Below are 21449 nucleotides of genomic sequence, written 5' to 3' on the forward strand. Positions count from 1 at the left end.
GCCAGCCAGCTGGCCAACCATTGAAAGCAGGCAAGGTTTATTGGTAATGACTGAAAAAGATGATACAAAAAAAAAACACACACACACACACATTGGTATTGCACTTTATTCATCTTTAATTTAAAGCTGTCAACTTCCATTCAAAGTGCATTAGCATTAAGCAAAAAAAAACTACAGATGTGTTTTAGGACCACAAAAACAAAAATGAAAGAAGCAATAAAGGCACACAAGCAAGCAAGAGTACAGTAGTCCTCACAAAAATATGTTTTCTTTCAATACATGTTGCATTGAAAGGAATGCATCTATGATGATTTGGAATTGTATATTATGAATACATAAAGGCTGACAAAGACTCTGGCACCACATGAATTCATATTTGAAATGCAATCCCATCCAAGCCACTTGGTAAAAATTAAATATATAAAAAATTAAATACAAGAAAAACATTCAAAGGCAACCATCAAATGACACTTTTCAAAAAGAATGTCAGTTACAATAATGCAGGAACAGCAAACAATAACGATTGACATTAAACATGCAGCAGAGTGGCTCGAGCTGCTGCTTCACAGCAAAAAGGTCCCTGGTTCGATTCCTGCATGGCTGTTGTTAACTGAATTTGGGGCCTTTCGGTGTGGAGTTTTGGCTTTTAGCCTTGATACGGGAATGCATTAAATGCAGAAAACACATTTCCCTGTATGTAATAATGTACAACTAATAAAGTCCCTTTACATGTAGACAAGCTTTAGATACTAGACAAAAAGTATGAATGAAATCCACACAGCTCATCAGCCCCAACAATGTTACAGTGAGAGGATTATACCGTTTATAAGGCCCTTTCATCCCACGAGCGACCGAGCCCTATACCAGCAAATTGAATCAATCATTTAATTTTGATATTCTATTTACAATTATACAAGCTTCACAAAAGTGGTTTGCATGCATAAGGGCCATTACACATAATTTTGACATTTGACAATTTAAACAAAAAACGTTGTGATGTATCTTGCAACAGCTAAGAGCAGCGGTGGGTAAAGTTTTGTGCTCATATTGGATTTTTAAAACGGATACACGGGCCAGATTATTTGTAGAAAAAAAAAAGAAGAAGTAATAATTGGGTAATTTTGGTTATGGTGGTGTGATCATCTAAATGCACAGCGGGCCAGATTAAAGAACATAGCAGGCCATTCTTGGCACGGGAGCCACTGGTCAAACAAATAAAGTCCAACATTTCCCTTTTGGAAAAATAAAATGTATAAGCAGCACCACTTATTCATACTGCGGGACATTTTCATTTTGTTTTCCTTTTGCCTCTCATTTGAACATTACGTCTTTCCCATGTCGTGGCAGTTCATTATTCCATTCCATCATTAACCGCCATCGCCTTGCGTCGTACTTTCTTTTTGCAACTGACATCTTTGAAAGCCATCATCATCACTTTCAAATTGGCTTTTTGTTTTGATACACAAGGTCAGTTACGACGGTCAACACGTCTCATCTATTGTCATTCCCTGCATTCATAAGGTAGGATGATGTGCGTGGGCAGGGTGGGGGGGAACGGGACGAGAAAACGGGTTAGGCAGGTGTTGAGCTCTTTTCCGTGACCCGGCTGGGTTTGGCCTCCGGCCGATGAGGTTTGTGCTGAGGGCTGCTGCGAAGGTTGTCATCCATCTGCGAGGAGAGACGTTAGCAACCATGTGGAAATGTTTAGAATACAACTCCTGACAGTCGTCAGCCATGCAAAGAAAAGAAAAACAGAAGCACCTTTTCTATCAAGATGGACTCTTTGTTTACAAGCTGAGTCAGTTTCTGTAAGTTGGCATCCATTGTTTCCTGAACAGATGGGGGAAGACCTGGAAAAACAGGGACACCCGTGGAAAAAGAACAGAGTTGGACGACAAGCTTTGGTGCAACAGGAAAAAGAGTTAACCCAAGGGACAGCAACGTTTCCTGTCAAAAGAGAACAAAAAATCTTTCTGGAGCCGCAAAACCTTTGAACATTGTGATTGACAAAACAGTATGGACATATTATGGTAATTTTTTTGCCTCACTTCTTCCTTTTTTTGACATTTTACGGCAAATTTTTTGCTATGAATTTTCTGACATTTTGGACAATTTTACGGACATTTGATCATTTTGGGATTTCTTTTGTTTTTTGACATTTTATATTTTTTTATAGTTATTTTCTGCCCTTTTTATTTTATTTTAAATAATGAACTTTCTGACTTTTTGGGCAGTCCCAAAGACATTTTATGGTATTTTTCTGCCTTTCTTCTTTCTGGACATTTTATGGTTACTTTTTTACTTTATTTTACTTTTTGAATGTTTCCTTTACTGCCTTAAGAAGAAAAAAAAATTCTGACGTTTTTGGGGAATTTTTTGTACATTATAATATTTTCTGCTCTTTTTAGACATTTGTGGTCATTTTCTTGTGCATTTTTACATAGTTTACCTCTTACAACTTACAAATTTGGACTTTTTTTTGAATATTTAATAATTATTTTTTTTAAGTCTAAATCCTTAATTCATTGAAAGAACATTTTATCTACAAAACAAATTAATAAATATGTAAAAATCTATGTACTTAAGAGATCCACAGGAGAGGGAAAAAAGAGCCAAATGTGGCTCCAGAGCCGCAGGTTGCAGACCCCCCGAGTTAAACCCTGAAAAGTCTTCGAGCACAAAGCTAAACAAATCTCCTCAGAAATGGCTTACAAGGGTGGGCCAAGCTGAAGTAGTCTGCCAGGATGTTGTCGCAGAAGTGTGTGAGGTTGTCCAGCTTTCTGAGGTGGCTCTGCAGGGGGCTGTTGGGGAGGGGGGCCTTGAGGAGGGGAGCCACAAACCCAAACACAAAAGCGTCCAGGCTGGTGGGTCTAAAGACACAAAAAAGTTACAAGTACCATTTTCAATTAACCTAACGTGTGTTTTTGGAATATGGCTAGCAGCCACACGTGTTACAATCCGCTTGCATAGGGGCCAATGACAAACCAGATCAGTGAGAAAATAGATGGTTGATATTGTGGTTTTGACATACTACATCTTGCACAGTGCAGTGACCCATTTTCATTGTGTTGATATGTGCAGTGCAAAAGTGCGTCGGCGTAACACGTCCTACTTTAGTACGTACAAGTTGCCGAAGAAGAAGTTTGCTGCTCCCAGTCTGTAGGAGAGAAGATTCAGGCACTCCTTGGCATCACTGTACAGCTGACACAGTGAGAAAAAAACAGTGAGGAAACAATGATTACAGATTTTTTTTTTTTTTTTTTTTTTGGGGCTACCTGTGTTTACCTTTCCTTCCACTTCGTTGATTCTACATAACGGCGCCTCTCCTTTGGTCAGCAGGATGCGGGAGCGGGCGCTGTTGGCATGACGACCGGGCACCAGGAAGTTGAGGGGGAACGGCGAGCGGGAGGCAAACCACGGCCGTGTCAGATTGGTGTAGATTTCTGCATCCAACCAGAAAGTGTGCAACTAGCATGTGAAGGACAAAGAATCAGGAGTCACATTTGATTATTATTATTATTATGTTTTAAAGTGACGAGACTGAGAAGGTGTCTGGTTACCAGAGCAGGTTGTAATTTTTCTTCGAGAAGAGCGATGTAAGCCATGGTGTCAGCTCCTTGTCGGGCGCTCAGCTCGTAGTCTGCATTGAACCTCTGAAAACAACACAAATGAATCCGATTCGATTCAAATGCATGTGCCTCAGTACCTTAACAAGGCATCGACTAATACCTGCTTTCTCAGGAAGTTGAGAATCTGCGAGGGTTCTTTCACTGAAGTGTCACCACAAACCAACTCGGGCACTGTCGCTAATGAGAAGGGGGAGAAAAAAAAAACATCCAGGCACTTTTCAAACCCTGCTAATAATATCTGTCTCAGCCCACCTGTCAGAGTTTTCCATGTCCAGTCGATAGGAGAAATGTTCACTTTGGCTCCAGAAAACTTGGCGTATGCCTGAAAGTAAAAACAACAACAGCTGAATTAACACAGATAGTAAGAAAAGACAGCCAAGCAAGAACAGGGCAGAGAATGTGGAGACAGCCCCGTCACTTCCATTACGATAAAGAGGGATTGTTCAATCTTATCACCAAGTATTTGGGGGTAAATTATGTCATTTTTGTGTCTTCCGCTCACTTTTCCCTTTGATCATGTGCTACAATGCTGACCTTTGACCTCTATATCATTTTATTTCCCCAAATATTGTTATTTTCAAATGTACACCAAGTGATTTAAAAAAAGAATAGCAACAAAAATATTTGATACAGCTTATTGTAAGTGGAGCTATTTTTCTTACAAAAATAAATAAATAAAAGGTGAGATTATTTTTCTCTCTCGTCCATCTTGATTTGGGGTTTAATGCTTTGTACAAAAACTGATATACAAACAATTTAATAACATAAGAATTCACTTTCAAAAGACAAAAAATGTCAAATCAATATCTGAAATCTAACAATCAGCAAAAATCAGTCCTGACGACACTATTAAATAATTACAATTATTATTTTTACTTTAACAGGGAATTTAACAATAAAATATTCTATGCAGCGCCACTAGTCTAAACATGGTATTCCTATTAATATTGCGTGTGTGGAATATGAATTCAGCAAAATCCACCCTATTTTTATCCATCTCTGGGGGGCGGCCATTTTACCGCTTGCAGTCAACTAAAAATGACATCACAGTTGCTCAGGTAATGACCAATCACGGTTCAGCTTGCAAATGTCACATGACAAAACTCAACAGGTGAGGTGTGATTGGTCATTACCTGAGCAACTGTGATGTCATGTTCAGTCAACAGCAAGTGGCAAAATGGCCGCCCCCTGCGCTGGATAAAATGGCTGGATTTTGCTGCTTAACTCATATTCCACAATGCAATATCAATCAGAGTGTTGTGTTTAGACTAGTGGGGGCACATGGAACATATTATTGTAAAGAAAATGTTCAGGTTGAGTTCCCATACAGTAGAGCATGACAAGTTTCACTGGCCCAAATGCTAGCTACTATCCCAGAAGCATTCATTTCAGGCAGCCAGGTAGGAGTCACCTTGTTTAGAAATAAATGCAATACATTTACAATTTTATAATTTACATTTAAAACAATCTACCACAACACGAAAGTGCTCGGCAGGTTTACATTAAAATTACATTTAAGTGTATTGTAGATAATAAACAAACAATGATGGAAATACCGAAGCAATTTTACTCTATACTGACCTTGAAGGATCACATTTTGTTCTCCATGACTGACAAACAGTCACAGGGCTTGGATAAAGCTAACATTCACTAATGTTAACATGTTCCATCTGCATCCATATTTGTCAAGACATGTTTAATAACAACGCTCAGTTTCATGCACGGACTCGCAGATAACAAGCACAGTGGTCCGACCGGGTTAGCATGGAAGCTAACCGCAGAGGCAGCGAACGAATTTAACAAGTCAACCCGGGAAAAGTGACGTATGCAACGGCCTTGTCCATGCAAACAAAAGTGAAGGTTACCAGGACTACGAGTGACTCGTTGTGGACCGACGGCAGACCCCAATCGCCGCCCCAGCATCGCAGCTCCATGGCAGCTGCCATGTTTGCTCCGAGGAAGGCGGTCGTTCGCTGACGTCACGTTGGAGCAATAACGTTAGCTCGCCTGTCTGACGTCACTTTCCTGTAAACACGTGCCCAGATGTTGAACGCTCTCTTCATTTACTTTAATGGACTTTTTTTTTTTTGTGGATGACTTCATACTTGTATTCCCTTCATTTTAAACCAAAAGCTGTACTTTATTCTTTTTTCTTTTCTTTTTACTTTCTTCAACATAACATAAAATATGATGACGCAACAGATCATGAGAAGCAAGATATTCCCCCATCCGTGGGTTTATTTAAGAAAATTGTTTGATGTTGGCGCAATGGAGCCAAGAATGATTTGCAAAGAATGTGTGTCATCAAGAAGCCTAAAATCACCAGCTTCTTGTGCCCAAAAATTCGTGGTCTAATCTGAAAACAAACACATGCAGATAAGGTAGTCTATTTTCTCAGCCATTAGCTGAGACGATGAAAGTTGATAGGAGGGGGTGCAGAGAAGTCATTTGTTAACCCCATGTGTACCAGCTGCCTCTTGTGAAAAGGATGGAATGTACTGCACCACATTTGCTAAATGCAGATGTGCAACTACTGTACATTAATTTATGTTCACTGGATCATGAGAATTATTTATTGGGCACAAATTTGGAAAATAATTACAAAATGAGGTCATTTAAATATTTTAAGATACCACCACACAGTTGGGAGACATCTGCCACAATGATAACGTTTGCAAAATAAAAAATAATAATTCAAACTTCCTTTGTTTCTCATTTATGTATTTAAATACACACATGCAAAACTGCATGATGGCCTACATTTTTGTATAGTTTACATGATAAAAGTGAGCCAGAGGATTACAACCACATCTGTAACCAAGCGCCATACAAAATCCAAGTCATTTGTTGCATGTCCCTTGCTTAGAATTTCTACTTTCTTTTAAAAATGACATGATAGGAAAACTATATCCATAATATACTCATAAAGCAGCCCTAATCCATTTACTCTATTAACTATTCATTTCCTGCTTTATCTTAACATGACTTTCTTTCTTTTTTTATTGGTGCATAAATGTAATAGTCGCCGCCACTTTTTTTGCAACACATGAGGGCGGACACTCCCCTCTGCTTTTTAAGCTGCGTCTGTGGCCCAACAGCCACCTCACCTCTGCTGAGTTTTTTTGCCTCAACATCTGGATGCTCGGCTTTGTCCGGCATAGGCGATTCTAAACTTTCCAGTTCCGAGAGCGGATCCTCTTCTGACTGGAGATGATGAGTGTGTGGCCTGGGGTCGTGGCTCTGTCTCTGGTGCTGCATCAGCTTTTGATCACTGCTACAGCTCAAGGCATTGGTGAGTGCTGGCTACCTCTCGGACTATTCTACATTTGAAAGCAACATTGACTACAGGGTTGTGTTGTGTTGCATTTTAAATCTGCAGAGTGTAGCCCGCCCTTGGGGAAAAGACGCAGCAAAAAAAATCCAATGCTGAATTGACTGCCTCAAGATTATTTTAACACTTTTTCAGAGTTTATATGGCTTTACACTCGCCAGAGTTAAATTAACACTTTTAAAATATTTAAATATTTAACACTGGGAGAGAGTACATTTTGAACTCACTAAAAAGAGTTCAATTAAAACTACAGGCAAGTAACTCTTCTCAGACACATCTACTTTCTCTCTCAATTAGTGTTAGTTTCACTCCTTAAAATTTTTTCTTAAATGGGTTTTAATCGCATTCGCCAGTACCTTACAACCTGTCCACTCAGCCATCACATCTCTCAGGCTTTGTAAATAACTTCAATGTGGGAAAAAAGGACATTAGTTTGACAACAGCGGAATGTCATTATTCATTTTCACTGCAAACAAGTCTAACTTTGTATTGAAGACCATCAACTTCAAACACTTTTTTTGAAAGAGCATTTCAAGCATGTTGCTATTGACCAGTTCCTTATGTGAAGGAGGCGGAAAATGGCGATGATTTGTCTCTCTGAAGCTGGTAAGGTGCAGGTGCCAAAAAAAAATCAAAATTACACTTTTGGGAGTTAGAATTAACTCCCACAAATTTAACTCTGAAATGTTAACACTTCTAATTATATTAAAATGGTATATGAATGGTATGGTTTAAAATTTGGCATTTATTATATTTTAGAAACTCTTGTTTATGAGTTGTGACCGAACAGTGCTTCTGTTGTTTGGAGCCAAGTACTAAACTCGATGATCTATTAAATCCAAACAATTGTCACAATTCGTAAAAATCAGTCAATCCAATCCACTTTATTATATTATGTTTTTTTTTTTTTTTGCTTTGTTTTTGTAAAGCGCTATGTGACAGCTAAGGCTGTTTGAAAGCGCTATATAAATAAAGATGACTTGACTTGACTTATTTCTATAGCACAGTTTATAAACAAACGTTTCCAAAGTGCTGCACACTATGATACACATAAAATCTAGTAAAAAAAAAGACAATTCTAAAAATATAAAAGCAGTCAATAAAATACAAAAATACAATAAGTAAAATAAAAAATAAATACATTAAAAATAATTTTAAAATAAATTATATATATATATATGTATATAATAAACTCAATAAATAAATAAATAAAATCACAAAAAGACCCCGAGGACCTCAACTAAAAGCCAAGGAATAGAAGTGGGACGAGACGAGAATTAAAACACTCCACTGTGGGAGCAGTTCGAAGAGGCAGAGAGGCAGATTGTTAGATTTTAGGGCCAACCACAAGACAGAGGCCTGTTGTATTGAATGAAACTCTACTTGTTTTTAGGAGCTTTTGAGGTCGGAGAAATAACGTGCAAAAAGAAAGTCTTGATTGGTAAAGCAGCTCTACCTGACATCTGAAAAAGTACATATGCAAAAACCCGATTTGCCTGGAAACAGCACACCATTTTTTCCACATCATTTTCCCGTCACTTTATGTTATTCTTGAGTTGCGCAAATGGCAGCACGCACGTCAATGCGAAACGTGTGTGTTGGCTCCAGTGGAAAAAAAGTGTGCGCCGCTGCTTTCGGCAGCTCCAGTCCGTCACTCTATAAAAGACAGCAGGCTACAAACACATCCACGTAAGTCACATTTGCACACACGTGGACACCCTGTCACACTTCATAAAGTGACTCAGCAGAGCCAATCCAGAGTATATAGCAGCTATCACCGTTTGGATGTAGGCCTTCCTTTAGAAAAATAAATCTCTCTTGTAAACCAAAATTTAGGGGGCAAATGCGTTGTGGGTAGAGTATGGCATACAATTAATTTACCCATTAGACTGACCTGCAGAGGTATTTGGTAGCCCAATTTTTTTACTCAAGTAAGAGTAGCGTTACGTCAAAATAATATTACTCAAGCAGAAGTAAAAAGTAGTCATCAAAAAACCCACTCAAAGTAAAAAAGTATTCACTGAAAACAATACTCAAGTACTGAGTAACTGCTTGAACATGAAGTCTGATTTATGTAGTGATCGTTTTATTTACTTATTTATGTATTTGAAAAAAAAAATGTCATCAGATAGACAAAAACATAAAATTATGTGCAAATGCTGGCATCTTCAAATCATAAAATAAAAAAACGTTTTGAACTTGTGGTCTAACTTCTGCCAAGGTGCTAAAGCAGGCATGCGCAATGAGCAGTGTCCGCTTTTGTATTTGATTTTCTTGTTTCAGAGCTTAACGACCTACTTCCAAGTTAATTGTCTGATTGAAGCTAATATGCGAAGATGACGCTCCTTCCAAAAGCTAACGGTGGCGCGCGGGGGGGGGGGGGGGGGGGGGGGGTCGGGGTTGAAAGGGTCTCTATAAAGACTCGCTTCTTCACGTTGAAGAGCCGTTCAAAAGACTCGATTCGTTCGTGAACGTCACATCGCTAGTGTCCGCGGAAATGCTAAATCTAATGGGGCGGCGGGTAACGACTCTAGTGTAGAAAAATATTGGGTCGTAAAACTACTCTTAGAAGTAGCCTACATTGTTTTACTCAAGTAAATGTAACAAAGTAAATGTAACTCATTACTACCCACCTCAGAAATTGGATTATTTTGTCCATTTCTAAGTATCGCTTACATTAGTTTTAACAAGTCGACTCTCCTGTGCCAGTGTACGACCTTCTGGCGTCGCCTGATTGCCTGCCGGACTTGCTCCAAGGAAGCTTAAAGAATAAAGGGCGGGACGAGGCCTTCCTGCTGTCCTCTTTCAAACTCCAAAGCAAGACCCCCACATCCCTTTACAGCGTCATTAACCCCAAAGACAACAGCAAGTACCTGGAGCTCAATGTGCAGGCCAAACTGAGCAAAGGTGAGAGAGGACTACTGTAATCGCGTGATGACTTCTATCCAGCAGGTCGTGACAGTGACGCTCTCTTTCAACATCTTCTCCATCTCAAGTCATTTTGCGCTACCAGAAGACTGACGGCAGATACGGCACAACCAGTTTTAACCACGGCTCCCTGGCCGACGGCAATGACCACCATGTGCTGCTGCATGCCAGCGGCCTGCAACGTGGCCCCCCTCGCCTCAACATTTATGTGGACTGCAGGCTGGCGCACACTCTGGATGACCTGCCAGCCGCCTTTGGCTCCATCCCTCGCGGTCCGAACTCAGTCGCACTCAGGACGCTGCAGGTACAAGGAATTTACATTAAGTGCATTATTTGCGGTCATTGACTTGTCTTTGTTTTGAATTTTCGATGAAGGGTGGCATGACTGACATGAAACTGGTGCTTGATGACACCATAGAGAACGTGGCAACGCTGCAGGACTGCGGCCGGGATCAGGAAGAACCTCTCAAGCTGCTGAGTGAGAGAACAATGACATGCTAATCTTTTTAAGTTTAGATTTAATGGCGTGCGCGGGCAGCGTAGTGTTGCGGTGGTCAGCAAGTGCATAGATTATAAACACAGGAAGATGTCTCGTCCGCACTGTGAGCCAACGGGAAGAAACCCGAGCACAGGACAGCGATCTTGGGACAGGGCTGCTCGATCACTCATAACATTACAGTCAATAGATGGACTGTAGATGGCTCAAATCTCCCAAATTTTGGTTGCTAGACATATGACACAAGACATGACAACAAACTAGTATTCTGCATTTTAAATACATAAATGACAATCATTTTTAAAAATTCAGCGTGGAACATAGGCCATGTTAATAAGGTTTGTAATAAACCAATCCATTTTTAACTCATTCACTGCCATTCACGATTATAGACGTCAAAAATGCATTTGAACTATTTCTATTAGTTAAAAAAAAAAAAATCCCCACTTTTGTTAACAAGAGTATGATAACTTGATGCCCCTAAAAAATTATTAAAAATTAGTCAGACGATTAAATTTTTTCTAGGTTTTCATAAAAAATGAAATGAAATGAAAAAAAATGTTAAACTAATAGAAATTGTTCACATGAATTTTTGACGTCTATAGCCGTCGATGGCAGTGAATGAGTTAAATCCGTCAAAAAATCAGCGAGTTACGAGTATTTAAATGAATAAATCATCACTTGCCACCGACTCCAGCAGAGCGAACCAGAGCAGTCACCTGTCCTAAAATGGCCGACCAATGGTGACGTTGCCGATTACGTCATGAGACATCTAGTGTTTATATCTATGAGCATGTGTACCAAGCAGACTGGCCTTCCTGTGTGCAGTTTGCATCAACATCCTCCGCCGTTACAAAAAAAACCTAAATACTGAAGACTAAATTGTCTTTAGTTGTGAATGCTTGTTTGTTAGCATGGGTTCTGCGATTGAAATAATGTGTGCGTTTGGAAGTACAGTACTGTTGTGCCTGTTTACAACAGCAACAATAATAGATTGAAATCGGTATATAGCATCTTAGCTAACTTTAACATAACTTTCAAGAGAATGCTAAGCTATATCTTAAATAAGGTCAAAATCTGGTCCACTCCCCATGACCTCAGGAGGCAACAGCAAGTATATTAGCCGGAAATTCACGTCACTGGTTTGCGCAGCCACTTGTTGCCAAGCTGAGTTTGTGGTTGCTCAATCAAAGCTCAATGGGAGAGAAAAAATGTGCATGTCAACCTTGCCCATTATGTTTTAATTGTAAACAACAGGATAGTTACTAAGGAGCGCTTTGAATCACTCCTCTAAATGTAAAACATATTGTATCCATGAATGCTTATCTCAAATGTACTAGACTCCTTCAGCCAACACAGCTGAGGATCGTTACCAGGCCCTGATTAGCTGATCGTTTGAAACACCTGTGTTGGCTGTGGGAGACATGGAAAACAGGCGGGATAGGCGTACTCGAGAACCGGGGTTGAGAACCACTGTACGAGATGATCACCCAGAGAAATATATAATGTTCAGTGTCATGAATAAATCAATTTAACATTCAGGCAATTCTTATGTTCTTACGGCACAGCAAAATGCAACATAATCCCTAATCTTTCAATTTCTCAGGTTTCCAGGCGGGCAGAGGCGTTCAGGAGCAGACCACGATGCAGGAATTAAGGAGCATGCTGACTGAGATGAAGGAGATGCTGAATCAGCAGGTAACTTGTTTGTGATTCTGTCTGGTCAAGAAAATCTTGTATCATTTTTTTTTTTTACATTTTCGGCTTTGTCGCATGTCGCGTATCCAGTCAGATGTGAAACGCAGGACATGATGATAGGTAGATGTTGGCACAAGAATTATTCACAAGGCAATGTTTTGATATGCACAAGCAATCAAGTTGTGTTTACAATACAATTATATGCAACACTATTAATGTAGCCTACTGAGACTTACTGGCAAAAGGTGACGAATGGAGCCTGAGTTGCAATTATGTTTAATGTGCTTTTATTTTTGGGCGAGATTGCTTTTGCAATAAAATCAACTTCTCGTAAAAAGGGACCTGCTGGGTTCCTGGAACTGTTTTGTTTTCAGGGGAATGTGAAATCAGTGATGGGAATCTTTACAAAAAAAAGAAAAAGAAAAAAAAGCTCAAATCAGATATTTGATTTACTATACCAGGCAATAGACTGAATTTGATTGTTTTGTCTTTTTCTTATTTTATTTACTTACTCGATATGACTTATTCTAAAGACAGAAATAGTTGATGCATAAATGTAGATTCATTTGAGTTATTCCTATATTTTCATCCCAGATAAAAGAGACCAACTTTCTGAGGAACACCATCACAGAGTGTCTTCCTTGTGGTAAGTGAACGGCAAACACTGACTGAACTTTTCCCCCACTCTTTGAATTAGTTCCCTCCTTAAAAAAAAAAAAAAGCACAATATTATGCCTTCATCAGTCTTTTTTTGTAGGGGTGTGCCAAAGAATCGCTTCTCATAAGAATCGCGATTCTCATTAAGTACGATTCAGAATCGATTTTAAATGTTCCCAAAACGATTTTATTTAAATTATTTTATACTGTCTTGCCTTCGTCTGTGTGTGCCTTTATTGGGAGCGCTGTTCATGTTGTACCCGATTTGGCAACTTAGGGGCAGTGTGATTCCACGAGATCTTATACACTGTTAAGTTGTAGCCACATTAGAGAGTAGAAGGAAAAAGTCACGATCAAGTTATTCCAATAAAAGTTGTTTTTTTGCAGCGTGGAGCCGTTCTTTTGAGTGATAAAAGTGCCGCGAGTAGAGCACTAATTACCATTAGCGAGTCAGACTGGAGTAGATGATTACGATTCCTTGATCATCTTTAAATTGAAGCAAAAAATCATTGTCAATCAAATCATTTTGAAGCAAAAATCGTTCCCAATCGAAAATCGATTCTGAATCCAATCGCACAACCAAAAATCGGAATTCAATTGTGAGACATTCAAAGATTCCCACCCCTACTATTTTGTCCCACATAGAAAGGTCAATAAAGGCATCCTTTGAGTTTGAATGTCCTCAACACCATTCAATGCTTTTGGCCAAATATTGTGCGCAGGTCCTGACGGAAGGCCAACCAACCCAGGACCACATCCAGGTCCAGGCCAGTACGAAATGCCTCCTCCGTGTCCACCTGGAACGTGTTTTCGACAGGACATGTGCATTCCGTCTTCAACGGGAGGCTTCCAGTGCGCTCCCTGTCCTGACGGATATACGGGGGATGGGGTTCGCTGCAATGACATAGACGAGGTACTGAACTGAGCTCAAATTGGCAAGAAAACAACGTGACACTAATTTGTTGTTATGTTGTGTTTTAGTGCCAGTTCAATCCATGTTTTCCTGGCGTAAGGTGCGAGAACACCGCGCCTGGGTTCCGATGTGACAAATGTCCTTTGGGATATACTGGACCAGAATTAACCGGAGTTGGAGTATCGTATGCTCAAGATAACAAACAGGTTTTGGTCTTTTTCAGTGTTGGGAAGGAATTACAAATACTTTGTGTTATTGTACTTATTTGCATGTGACGTTACTAAAGTACTGCTCTTTCTAATTACTGACATTTAACAGACATTGATTCCTTACTTTGCTAAAAACGACTCGCTACTTTTTTAACATGCAAAAAACTGTTGAAATCTTGATTGATTGAAATCTTGGAGACTAGATATAAAAAAAAAAAAACATGGAGAACCATTAACCGTAAACGATGATGCAAAGATTTGAAGAAGCAAGATGGCCGCCAATGGCCTTTGTCAATTTGTTTGATGCTGTTGGCCTCAAGAATGATTCATGGCAAATATTTTGTGACTTGAGCTAGCAAAAAAAAAAAAACGTACCGCATTTTATAAATTACTATCTAATCTGAAAAATGACATAAAAGTGAGCCCCACTATATATTGACTCGAGCGCGTTTCTGCATCAGAGACTTCACACCTCGCTTTCTAGTCGCAGGTAAATATGAAATCATAGTTAAAGGGTAAGTCAACCTTAAACATTTCTTGACAATAATATGTTATATGTGACCTCGCTAGTCTAAACATGACATTCTGATGAATATTACATTTGTAGAATATGAGTTATGCCGCAACATCCAGCCGTTTTTAGCCATCTCAGGGGGCGGCCATTTTGCCACATGCCATTGACTGACGATGACATCACGGTTGCTCCGTGCTCTGGCTACGGCCAATCACAGCTCACCTGTTTTTCTTTTCTTTTCTTTCTTTTCTTTTCTTTTCTTTGAGCTCACCTGTTTTCTAAAGCTGAGCTGTGATTGGTTGTTACCTGAGACCTCAGCAACTCTGATGTCGTTCTTACTCGACAGCAAGTGGCAAAATGGCCGCCTTTTGATATTTTTTTAACTCATATTCCACTCAACTCAACACAATATTCACCAGAATACCATATTTATACTAGTGGGGCTGCGCAGTAGCAACTGTGATGTCATCTTCACTGCACAGCAAGTGGCAAAATGGCCGCCTTCTGATATTGATAAAAACTGCTCGATTTGACTGCTTAACTCATATACCGTATTTATACTAGCGGGGCTGCAAAGAACATAAACATCCATATTTTTTTGTCATTCGTGTTTCGTCAAGGTGTGTGAGGATCTGGACGAGTGCCACCTGAGTCCACCTGACCTCGGAGGCTGCACTGCCAACTCCCACTGCCACAACACCATCGTAAGACCATCAAATAAGACCATCAAATGTGGACAACTGCAGAGCTATTCGCAAAAGCTCCTTTTGAAACCACCTCGCGCGCCGGTCTACTCCAGGGCTCCTTCCGCTGCGGAGACTGTAAAAATGGCTTCACAGGTGACCAGGCGAGCGGCTGCCAGGGCACCAGACTCTGTCCCAACGGGCAGCCCAACCCATGTGACGCCAACGGCGAATGTGTGGTGCAGAGGGACGGCAGTATTAGCTGCGTGGTGAGATCAACGAAATGACCTCCTGACCACGCCCCGGATTTATTGTTGTGAGATGGTGTTGTACTGTGTTTTGTACCTTTTTGTGTTTGTGTGTTAGTGTGGTGTGGGTTGGGCCGGCAATGGCTATAAGTGCGGAAAGGACACCGACATTGATGCATATCCTGACAGTAATCTTGACTGCCCAGAAAACAACTGTAATAAGGTTACGCATAAATCTCTCTCTTACTCTTTACCTTCCTCGTATGTACATCCTGCCTTTGCACCCACAACCTTCTCACCTCCCTAGCCCCTCCCACCCACTTACCTTACCTTTCTACCTACCTAGTGTATGTAATCAATTATATAAAGATGAAAAAAATAATCATTGTCTTTTCAATGTTGTTTCCAGGACAACTGTGTGTTTGTTCCAAATTCTGGCCAGGAAGACGCCGACAGAGACGGGACGGGCGACGCCTGTGACGACGACGCAGACAGCGACGGCATCATGAACATAGACGTAGCTAATAGATTCCTACTTGCAGTCACTATTCTGTGAATAACTTTATTCGTCCCGTTTTTGTCATTTGTTACATTTTAACGTTTATGGGATGAAACTGAATGCAAAAGGCCCAAAAAACTTACACACACACAAAAAAAAAAGACACAAGTGTTTTTCACAGGACGGCGACGAAAATATTTCCAACTCTGAGGCAATAATGTAACTGTGTGTTTGAACATCCCAGGATAACTGCTGGCTGGTTCCTAATGTGGACCAGAAGAACAGCGATAAGGATCTCCATGGCGACGCCTGTGACAACTGCAGAACGGTGGAAAATCCATCCCAGAAAGATACAGACCAAGACGGGCTGGGAAATGAGTGCGATGACGACATGGACGGCGATGGTAAGTTTGTCAGCGTCACTCCATGCAAAATTTCGGTCCCAAACACGTTTTTGGAAATAGGCGGCGCACAAAAAGATTTACTTCGTGGTGTCATTTCACAGTTGATGGGTGGGCAGGCACTTCAGAAACCCAACTTTGTTTATATGCACTAAGAAGTCACATTTCCATAATAAGTGGCTGTAATTACAGGGTGTTATTTTTTGTAAATGTCATGGAGTGGTTTAAGTCAAAGTTTGGATGTTTGGCTAAGTGGGTTATTATTGCATCAACTGACATTTAAAAGAGCCAAATGTCCATTTGAGGTATTGAAAGGCACTTTTGTGTTAACTAAACCACCGCCGTCCTGTTTTTAATGCCTCCTCTTAGAAGAAAAAAAAAAACACATTCAAGTGGACAGTTAGCATACCTAGCATATGCTAAAGTAGAAAAACAAATATGTCAGGCGAGGAGAGACGTGACTCGCACTCTTTCATCCTGTTCTCGCCCTCACCTGACAAAGTGTCATCTCTTCAACATCCTCCTGCTCGTTTCTCTGCCTGTTTACAATTCCCACCTCCGCTTGTTAGGACATTTTCGGTACATTCAAAGTTAATGATAGTTAATGCGTCACCAGTTCTGATGAGAACAGTGTGAAATGTTCCGAGTGTAATTTTCACAGGCTTCCCTTAAATGCCCATTTTCCTCATGTTTTCCACTGGAGACTTCAACTCCTTGCGTGTACCGTTGTTTCCCGGACATATTGTGTTCAACATTCCTCAACCTTCCTTATTTATTTATTTATTTATTTTTATTTTTTCCCAAGAGAGCTCAGTATTGTTCATTCGGTAATTTTACCGATTTGACATGTCATCATCATTGCTCTCTCTCTCTTTTTTTATTTATTAAATTTTTATTTATTAAATTTTTATTTTTTTATTTTGTGCACGTGCATGTGTGTGCATGTGTGCATGTGTGCGTGCATGCGTGTGAGTGTGTGCGTGTACTCATTAGCAACATTCCTCAACCTTCTAATCGTTTAGATCTAACGTCGGATTGATTTGAATAATGTTTGGTCACGACTTTCTCGCCCCCGAAAATATTTTCCATCCAGCCGTCTGCCAAGCATTGAGGAGCTCTGGAAAATATTTGACCTTTGTTTTAAAAACACACGGACATTTGGCCACCTACTTGTCTGCGTAGAGTTTAGGAGTGTTTATGATTCATTCCACACTTTCACACACTCCTCAGCCACAGTCAAATAAAGCACAAATGTTTGTTTGTTTGTCAGATTTGAAGAATAATGCGGACAATTGCCCGCATGTGGCTAACCCGGACCAAAGCGACAAAGATAATGACGGCGTGGGAGATGCTTGTGACAGCTGTCCTGACATGGCTAATCCTAACCAGGTCACTAACCAAACAACCCCGCCAACCTCCGCTTAAACGTTTACCTGCAACGCTTACAAGCCTTTTTCTTTTTCCCGATCGCAGTCAGACTCGGACGATGACCTGGTAGGAGATACATGCGATGACAACATTGACACGTAGGCACTCAACCATCAGGTCTTTAATTGGTTCAGTTGCACGCAAAGATTAGGCCAAGTTATGTAATTAAGTAAATATTGATGCTTTGAATGGGGTATGTGTCCGGCTGGAGATTGCATAAGAAAGTGTGTTTTATGAGAGATATTAATTATAATGCTAATGATGTGGTTTTTTTTGTTTTGTTTGGTTGTTATTTTCTTTTACATTTTAAAAATTTGTCATAGAGTACATCTGATATTTTTGGACTATTTTGAGAGATTTTTTGGGGGGGCACCATTGATCTTGGTAACTTCAAGGACAATAGCATTTTTTGAATAAACTCTTTATTTAGAGCTCTAGAATATATTGTATTGTTGAAGAGTAGGAATAATGTTCCAACGTTAACTCTAAGCGTGGCCAGATAATTTGAGGTGAAACTGCAATAATACATAAAACTCAATAATCACATTTTAGGGCTGTCATTTTTAATTACATATCTGGAAACTTTGTAAGTTTACATGACAATGAATGAGAATTTGTGTTTACAAACACAGTATGTTATTTTTATTGATTTATTTTTTAAACAGGACTATTTGTATAGCTCATACATTTGATTGTTTTCAATTTATATTTTCTTATATTTTCTGTGTCCACTATATTCCTATATCCCCTCTAAATTTGCACCTGTGAAACCTTGCTCCTCCTTTGCAGTGATGGAGACGGCCACCAGAACACCAAAGACAACTGTCCCAATGTCATCAACTCCTCTCAGTTGGACACAGACAAGGATGGCATGGTGGCAAACTAGTCATTTGTCTTCATTTGAATTTTCATTTTTTTGTGCGACAATGACTAAAGAAAAGGCATCTTTAGATGAGTGGGGGTCTAAATGAAGGTGTAGTTCCAATTTTGAGACATAGGAGGCAATCCTTTATTGCGCTCAGTTCCTGATTCATCAGTGCCAACTTCCATTTCCAAGATGGCCGCCCCCATGAAATCAGTCTTCACCGCCCTACAAAAATGTCCAAGAAAGCGACGCTTACAAATTCATAGAAGACTGAGAAAGTAAATGTAGTGGTTTAGCTTGAGTGTGAGTACATCAGCATGTTATAATATGCGAATGTTATTTATGAAATATTGACAGAAGTCTAGATTTAGACCACCATTTAATCTACCCAGAAACCAACTGATGATGACAGTGCCTCAAGTTGTGGCTGCAATTAGTGCTGGGAAAACGAAGCTTCATGAAGCACTTGAAATATTTTTTGACTCCTCTAGATGGTGATCTAGGTTTAAAGATAAAGACTAGTGCCATGGAAATCAATTTAATTTCCACTACATTTGTAAACCAAGAGCACCAACTAGAGGTCTAAAAAAAATAGCTTCATGAAGCTTCGTTTTCCTATCACTAGCTAAAAGTAGTGAAGGGAAAATGAAGCTTCATGAAGCACTTGTGATTAAAAAAAAAATTAGAACTCTAGATGGTGCTCTTGGTTTAAAAATGAAGCTTCATGAAGCACTTGTGATATATATTTTTTAGAACTCTAGATGGTGCTCTTGGTTTAAAAATTAAGCTTCATTAAGCTTTGTTTTCCCATCACTACGTAAAAGTAGCGATGGGAAAACGAAGTTTCATGAAGCACTTGTGATATTTTTTTTAGACCTCTAGATGGTGCTATTAGTTTAAAAATGAAGCTTCATGAAGCACTTGTGATATATTTTTTTAGACCTCTAGATGGTGCTCTTGGTTTAAAAATGAAGCTTCACTACTTTTTAGCTTAAAAGTAGAGATGGGAAAACGAAGCTTCATGAAACACTTTAAACCAAGAGCACCCTCTAGAGGAGTCAAAAAATATTTCGAGTGCTTCATGAAGCTTCATTTTTCAAGCATTGTCTAAAAGTGCAAACAATATGATTTCAAAATGAATATGATCCAAGTTTCAAAATCAAATTTGGCAAGATGGCAACCAAAAAAATAATAATTAAAAAAATAGTTTCCAGAAGTGTTTAAATGTGTTTAAAGGTCTCACTCTAAAATCCACATATATTGTCAGGGAGATGAATGTGACGACGATGACGATAATGACGGCATCAAGGACGATGAAGACAACTGCAGATTGGTAGCCAACCCAGACCAAAAGGATTCGGATAGTGAGTATAATGTATCAATATTTTAGTCACACTCTTATTGGAGTGTGTTAAAAGTGGCGCTTGTGTGTTTGTGTTTCAGACGACAACGTGGGGGACGCGTGCCATGGCGATTTTGACAAAGACAATGTCATCGACGTCGTCGACCAATGTCCAGAGAACGCTGAGGTCACCCTGACGGATTTCAGAGCCTATCAAACCGTGGTCCTGGATCCAGAGGGCGACTCGCAGATTGATCCCAATTGGGTGGTTCTTAACCAGGTGACCGCATGGTAGCATCGCTTCTGCTACTATCTGCCCCCCCCCCCCCTCCCAAAAAAGCGCTAAGAATATCACGAGTTAATTGCGATTTATTTGCACAAAGGGGATGGAGATAGTCCAGACCATGAACTCTGACCCCGGCCTGGCTGTAGGTGAGTAGTCCTCTTGTGTTTTTCTGCTCGAGCGACCCTCTACAAAATGCTGTTTCTGTCCCGCGCAGGCTACACAGCATTCAGCGGCGTGGATTTCGAGGGAACGTTCCACGTCAACACCGTGACAGACGACGACTACGCCGGCTTCATCTTCGGTTACCAGGACTCCTCTTCCTTCTACGTGGTCATGTGGAAACAGACGGAGCAGACGTACTGGCAGGCTGCGCCCTTCCGAGCCGTGGCCGAGCCTGGAATACAACTGAAGGTACGTGCTTGCTGTCTTCATCGATTCCCATTTGATTTTTCTCTGCGTCCTTCGCCATCAGGCGGTGAAGTCCAAAACAGGACCTGGTGAGTATCTGAGGAACTCCCTGTGGCACACCGGAGATACTCCAGAGCAAGTTCGTCTCCTTTGGAAAGATCCCAGGAACGTGGGCTGGAAGGACAAGGTGTCCTACCGCTGGTTTCTCCAGCATAGACCTCAAGTTGGATACATCAGGTACAGACACGCATATTTATTCAACGCAAACGCAGCACAAACTAGCTAATTGGCCATCTTGCAAACTAGGGCTCGCTTCTTCGAGGGCTCGGACCTGGTGGCGGACACGGGCGTCATCCTTGACACCAGCATGAGAGGAGGCAGGCTGGGTGTCTTCTGCTTCTCGCAGGAAAACATCATCTGGTCCAATCTCAAGTACAGATGCAATGGTGAGTGGTGGATTAGTCCAGTTAGTCTCACAGGAAGTGCACGTAAACTGTCACGTTTACAAAAATGTCTCTCTTTTCCTGCAGACACCATCCCTGATGACTATGAGCACTTCAGTGCCCAAAACATCAACTGAGGGCTGAGATAGAACCACTAGGGGCTATTACATACTTTATACACAAACTATCCAGCGCAGTGCTTATCATCTGAACATTATATGATGTCAATGACGATTTAATAAAATAAGAACATCACTTCAAGCTTCCAAGACATCGTTCATGAGGAAGTTAGTCATTGGCTGGAACAAGTCGAATTGTGTAAAAATCATGCTAATTAATAATGGCGCTTAACTGACCATTTACGATTGAGGCTTTAAGTGACCTTGATTCACTCTATGCCACTTCAGGGGACATAACTTGGGACCACATTCTTAAGTCGTTCATTATCTATCTATAGTCTTGGATGTCATC

The 21449-nt window shown here is 40.3% G+C and overlaps 2 protein-coding genes across 3 annotated transcripts; one reads left to right on the plus strand and one right to left on the minus strand.

Annotated features, from left to right (window-relative positions):
• Positions 1–88: 88 nt before the first annotated feature.
• mtx3 (metaxin 3) lies at positions 89–5642 on the minus strand. Of its 2 annotated transcripts, none has more exons than XM_086075167.1 (9): positions 5495–5642; positions 3882–3951; positions 3730–3806; positions 3561–3653; positions 3286–3468; positions 3125–3201; positions 2713–2870; positions 1762–1850; positions 89–1668 (listed from the first exon to the last, which is right to left on the minus strand). In XM_086075167.1, the coding sequence occupies exons 1-9, from the start codon at positions 5573–5575 to the stop codon at positions 1573–1575; spliced, it is 924 nt and encodes a 307-aa protein (XP_085931293.1). In that variant the 5' UTR covers positions 5576–5642; the 3' UTR covers positions 89–1572. The 2 variants fall into 2 exon arrangements, 1 of the variants encoding a protein (XP_085931293.1); XR_015094778.1 differs by having other exon boundaries at positions 1603–1668; positions 1762–1947.
• Positions 5643–6711: 1069 nt separating this feature from the next.
• Positions 6712–21233, plus strand: thbs4a (thrombospondin 4a). Its single transcript, XM_086075165.1, has 23 exons — positions 6712–6921; positions 9670–9867; positions 9957–10192; positions 10264–10366; positions 11991–12082; positions 12677–12728; positions 13462–13652; positions 13721–13858; positions 14996–15079; positions 15175–15327; positions 15425–15529; positions 15716–15823; positions 16050–16209; positions 17477–17595; positions 17680–17732; positions 18424–18508; positions 19767–19863; positions 19943–20121; positions 20225–20273; positions 20342–20538; positions 20600–20772; positions 20842–20981; positions 21066–21233. Exons 1-23 carry the CDS (start codon positions 6840–6842, stop codon positions 21113–21115), a joined length of 2844 nt encoding a protein of 947 aa, XP_085931291.1. The 5' UTR covers positions 6712–6839; the 3' UTR covers positions 21116–21233.
• The last annotated feature ends 216 nt before the right edge of the window (positions 21234–21449 follow it).

Source organism: Leptonotus elevatus, chromosome 5, assembly GCF_054856555.1.
Source record: "Leptonotus elevatus isolate MCC_2025b chromosome 5, RoL_Lele_1.0, whole genome shotgun sequence".
Taxonomy (NCBI): domain Eukaryota; kingdom Metazoa; phylum Chordata; class Actinopteri; order Syngnathiformes; family Syngnathidae; genus Leptonotus; species Leptonotus elevatus.

What these genes read in the sequence shown, in the direction of transcription:
- thbs4a (XM_086075165.1), top strand. Translation starts at nt 6,840, where the DNA reads ATGATGAGTGTGTGGCCTGGGGTCGTGGCTCTGTCTCTGGTGCTGCAT. An exon ending in TGCTACAGCTCAAGGCATTG is followed by an intron (nt 6,922 to 9,669) that starts GTGAGTGCTGGC and finishes CTCCTGTGCCAG; the next exon opens with TGTACGACCTTCTGGCGTCG. An exon ending in ACATGGCTAATCCTAACCAG is followed by an intron (nt 17,596 to 17,679) that starts GTCACTAACCAA and finishes TCCCGATCGCAG; the next exon opens with TCAGACTCGGACGATGACCT.
- mtx3 (XM_086075167.1), bottom strand. Translation starts at nt 5,575, where the DNA reads ATGGCAGCTGCCATGGAGCTGCGATGCTGGGGCGGCGATTGGGGTCTG. An exon ending in AAAAATTACAACCTGCTCTG is followed by an intron (nt 3,469 to 3,560) that starts GTAACCAGACAC and finishes TTCACATGCTAG; the next exon opens with TTGCACACTTTCTGGTTGGA. An exon ending in CTTCAGCTTGGCCCACCCTT is followed by an intron (nt 1,851 to 2,712) that starts GTAAGCCATTTC and finishes CTGTTTTTCCAG; the next exon opens with GTCTTCCCCCATCTGTTCAG.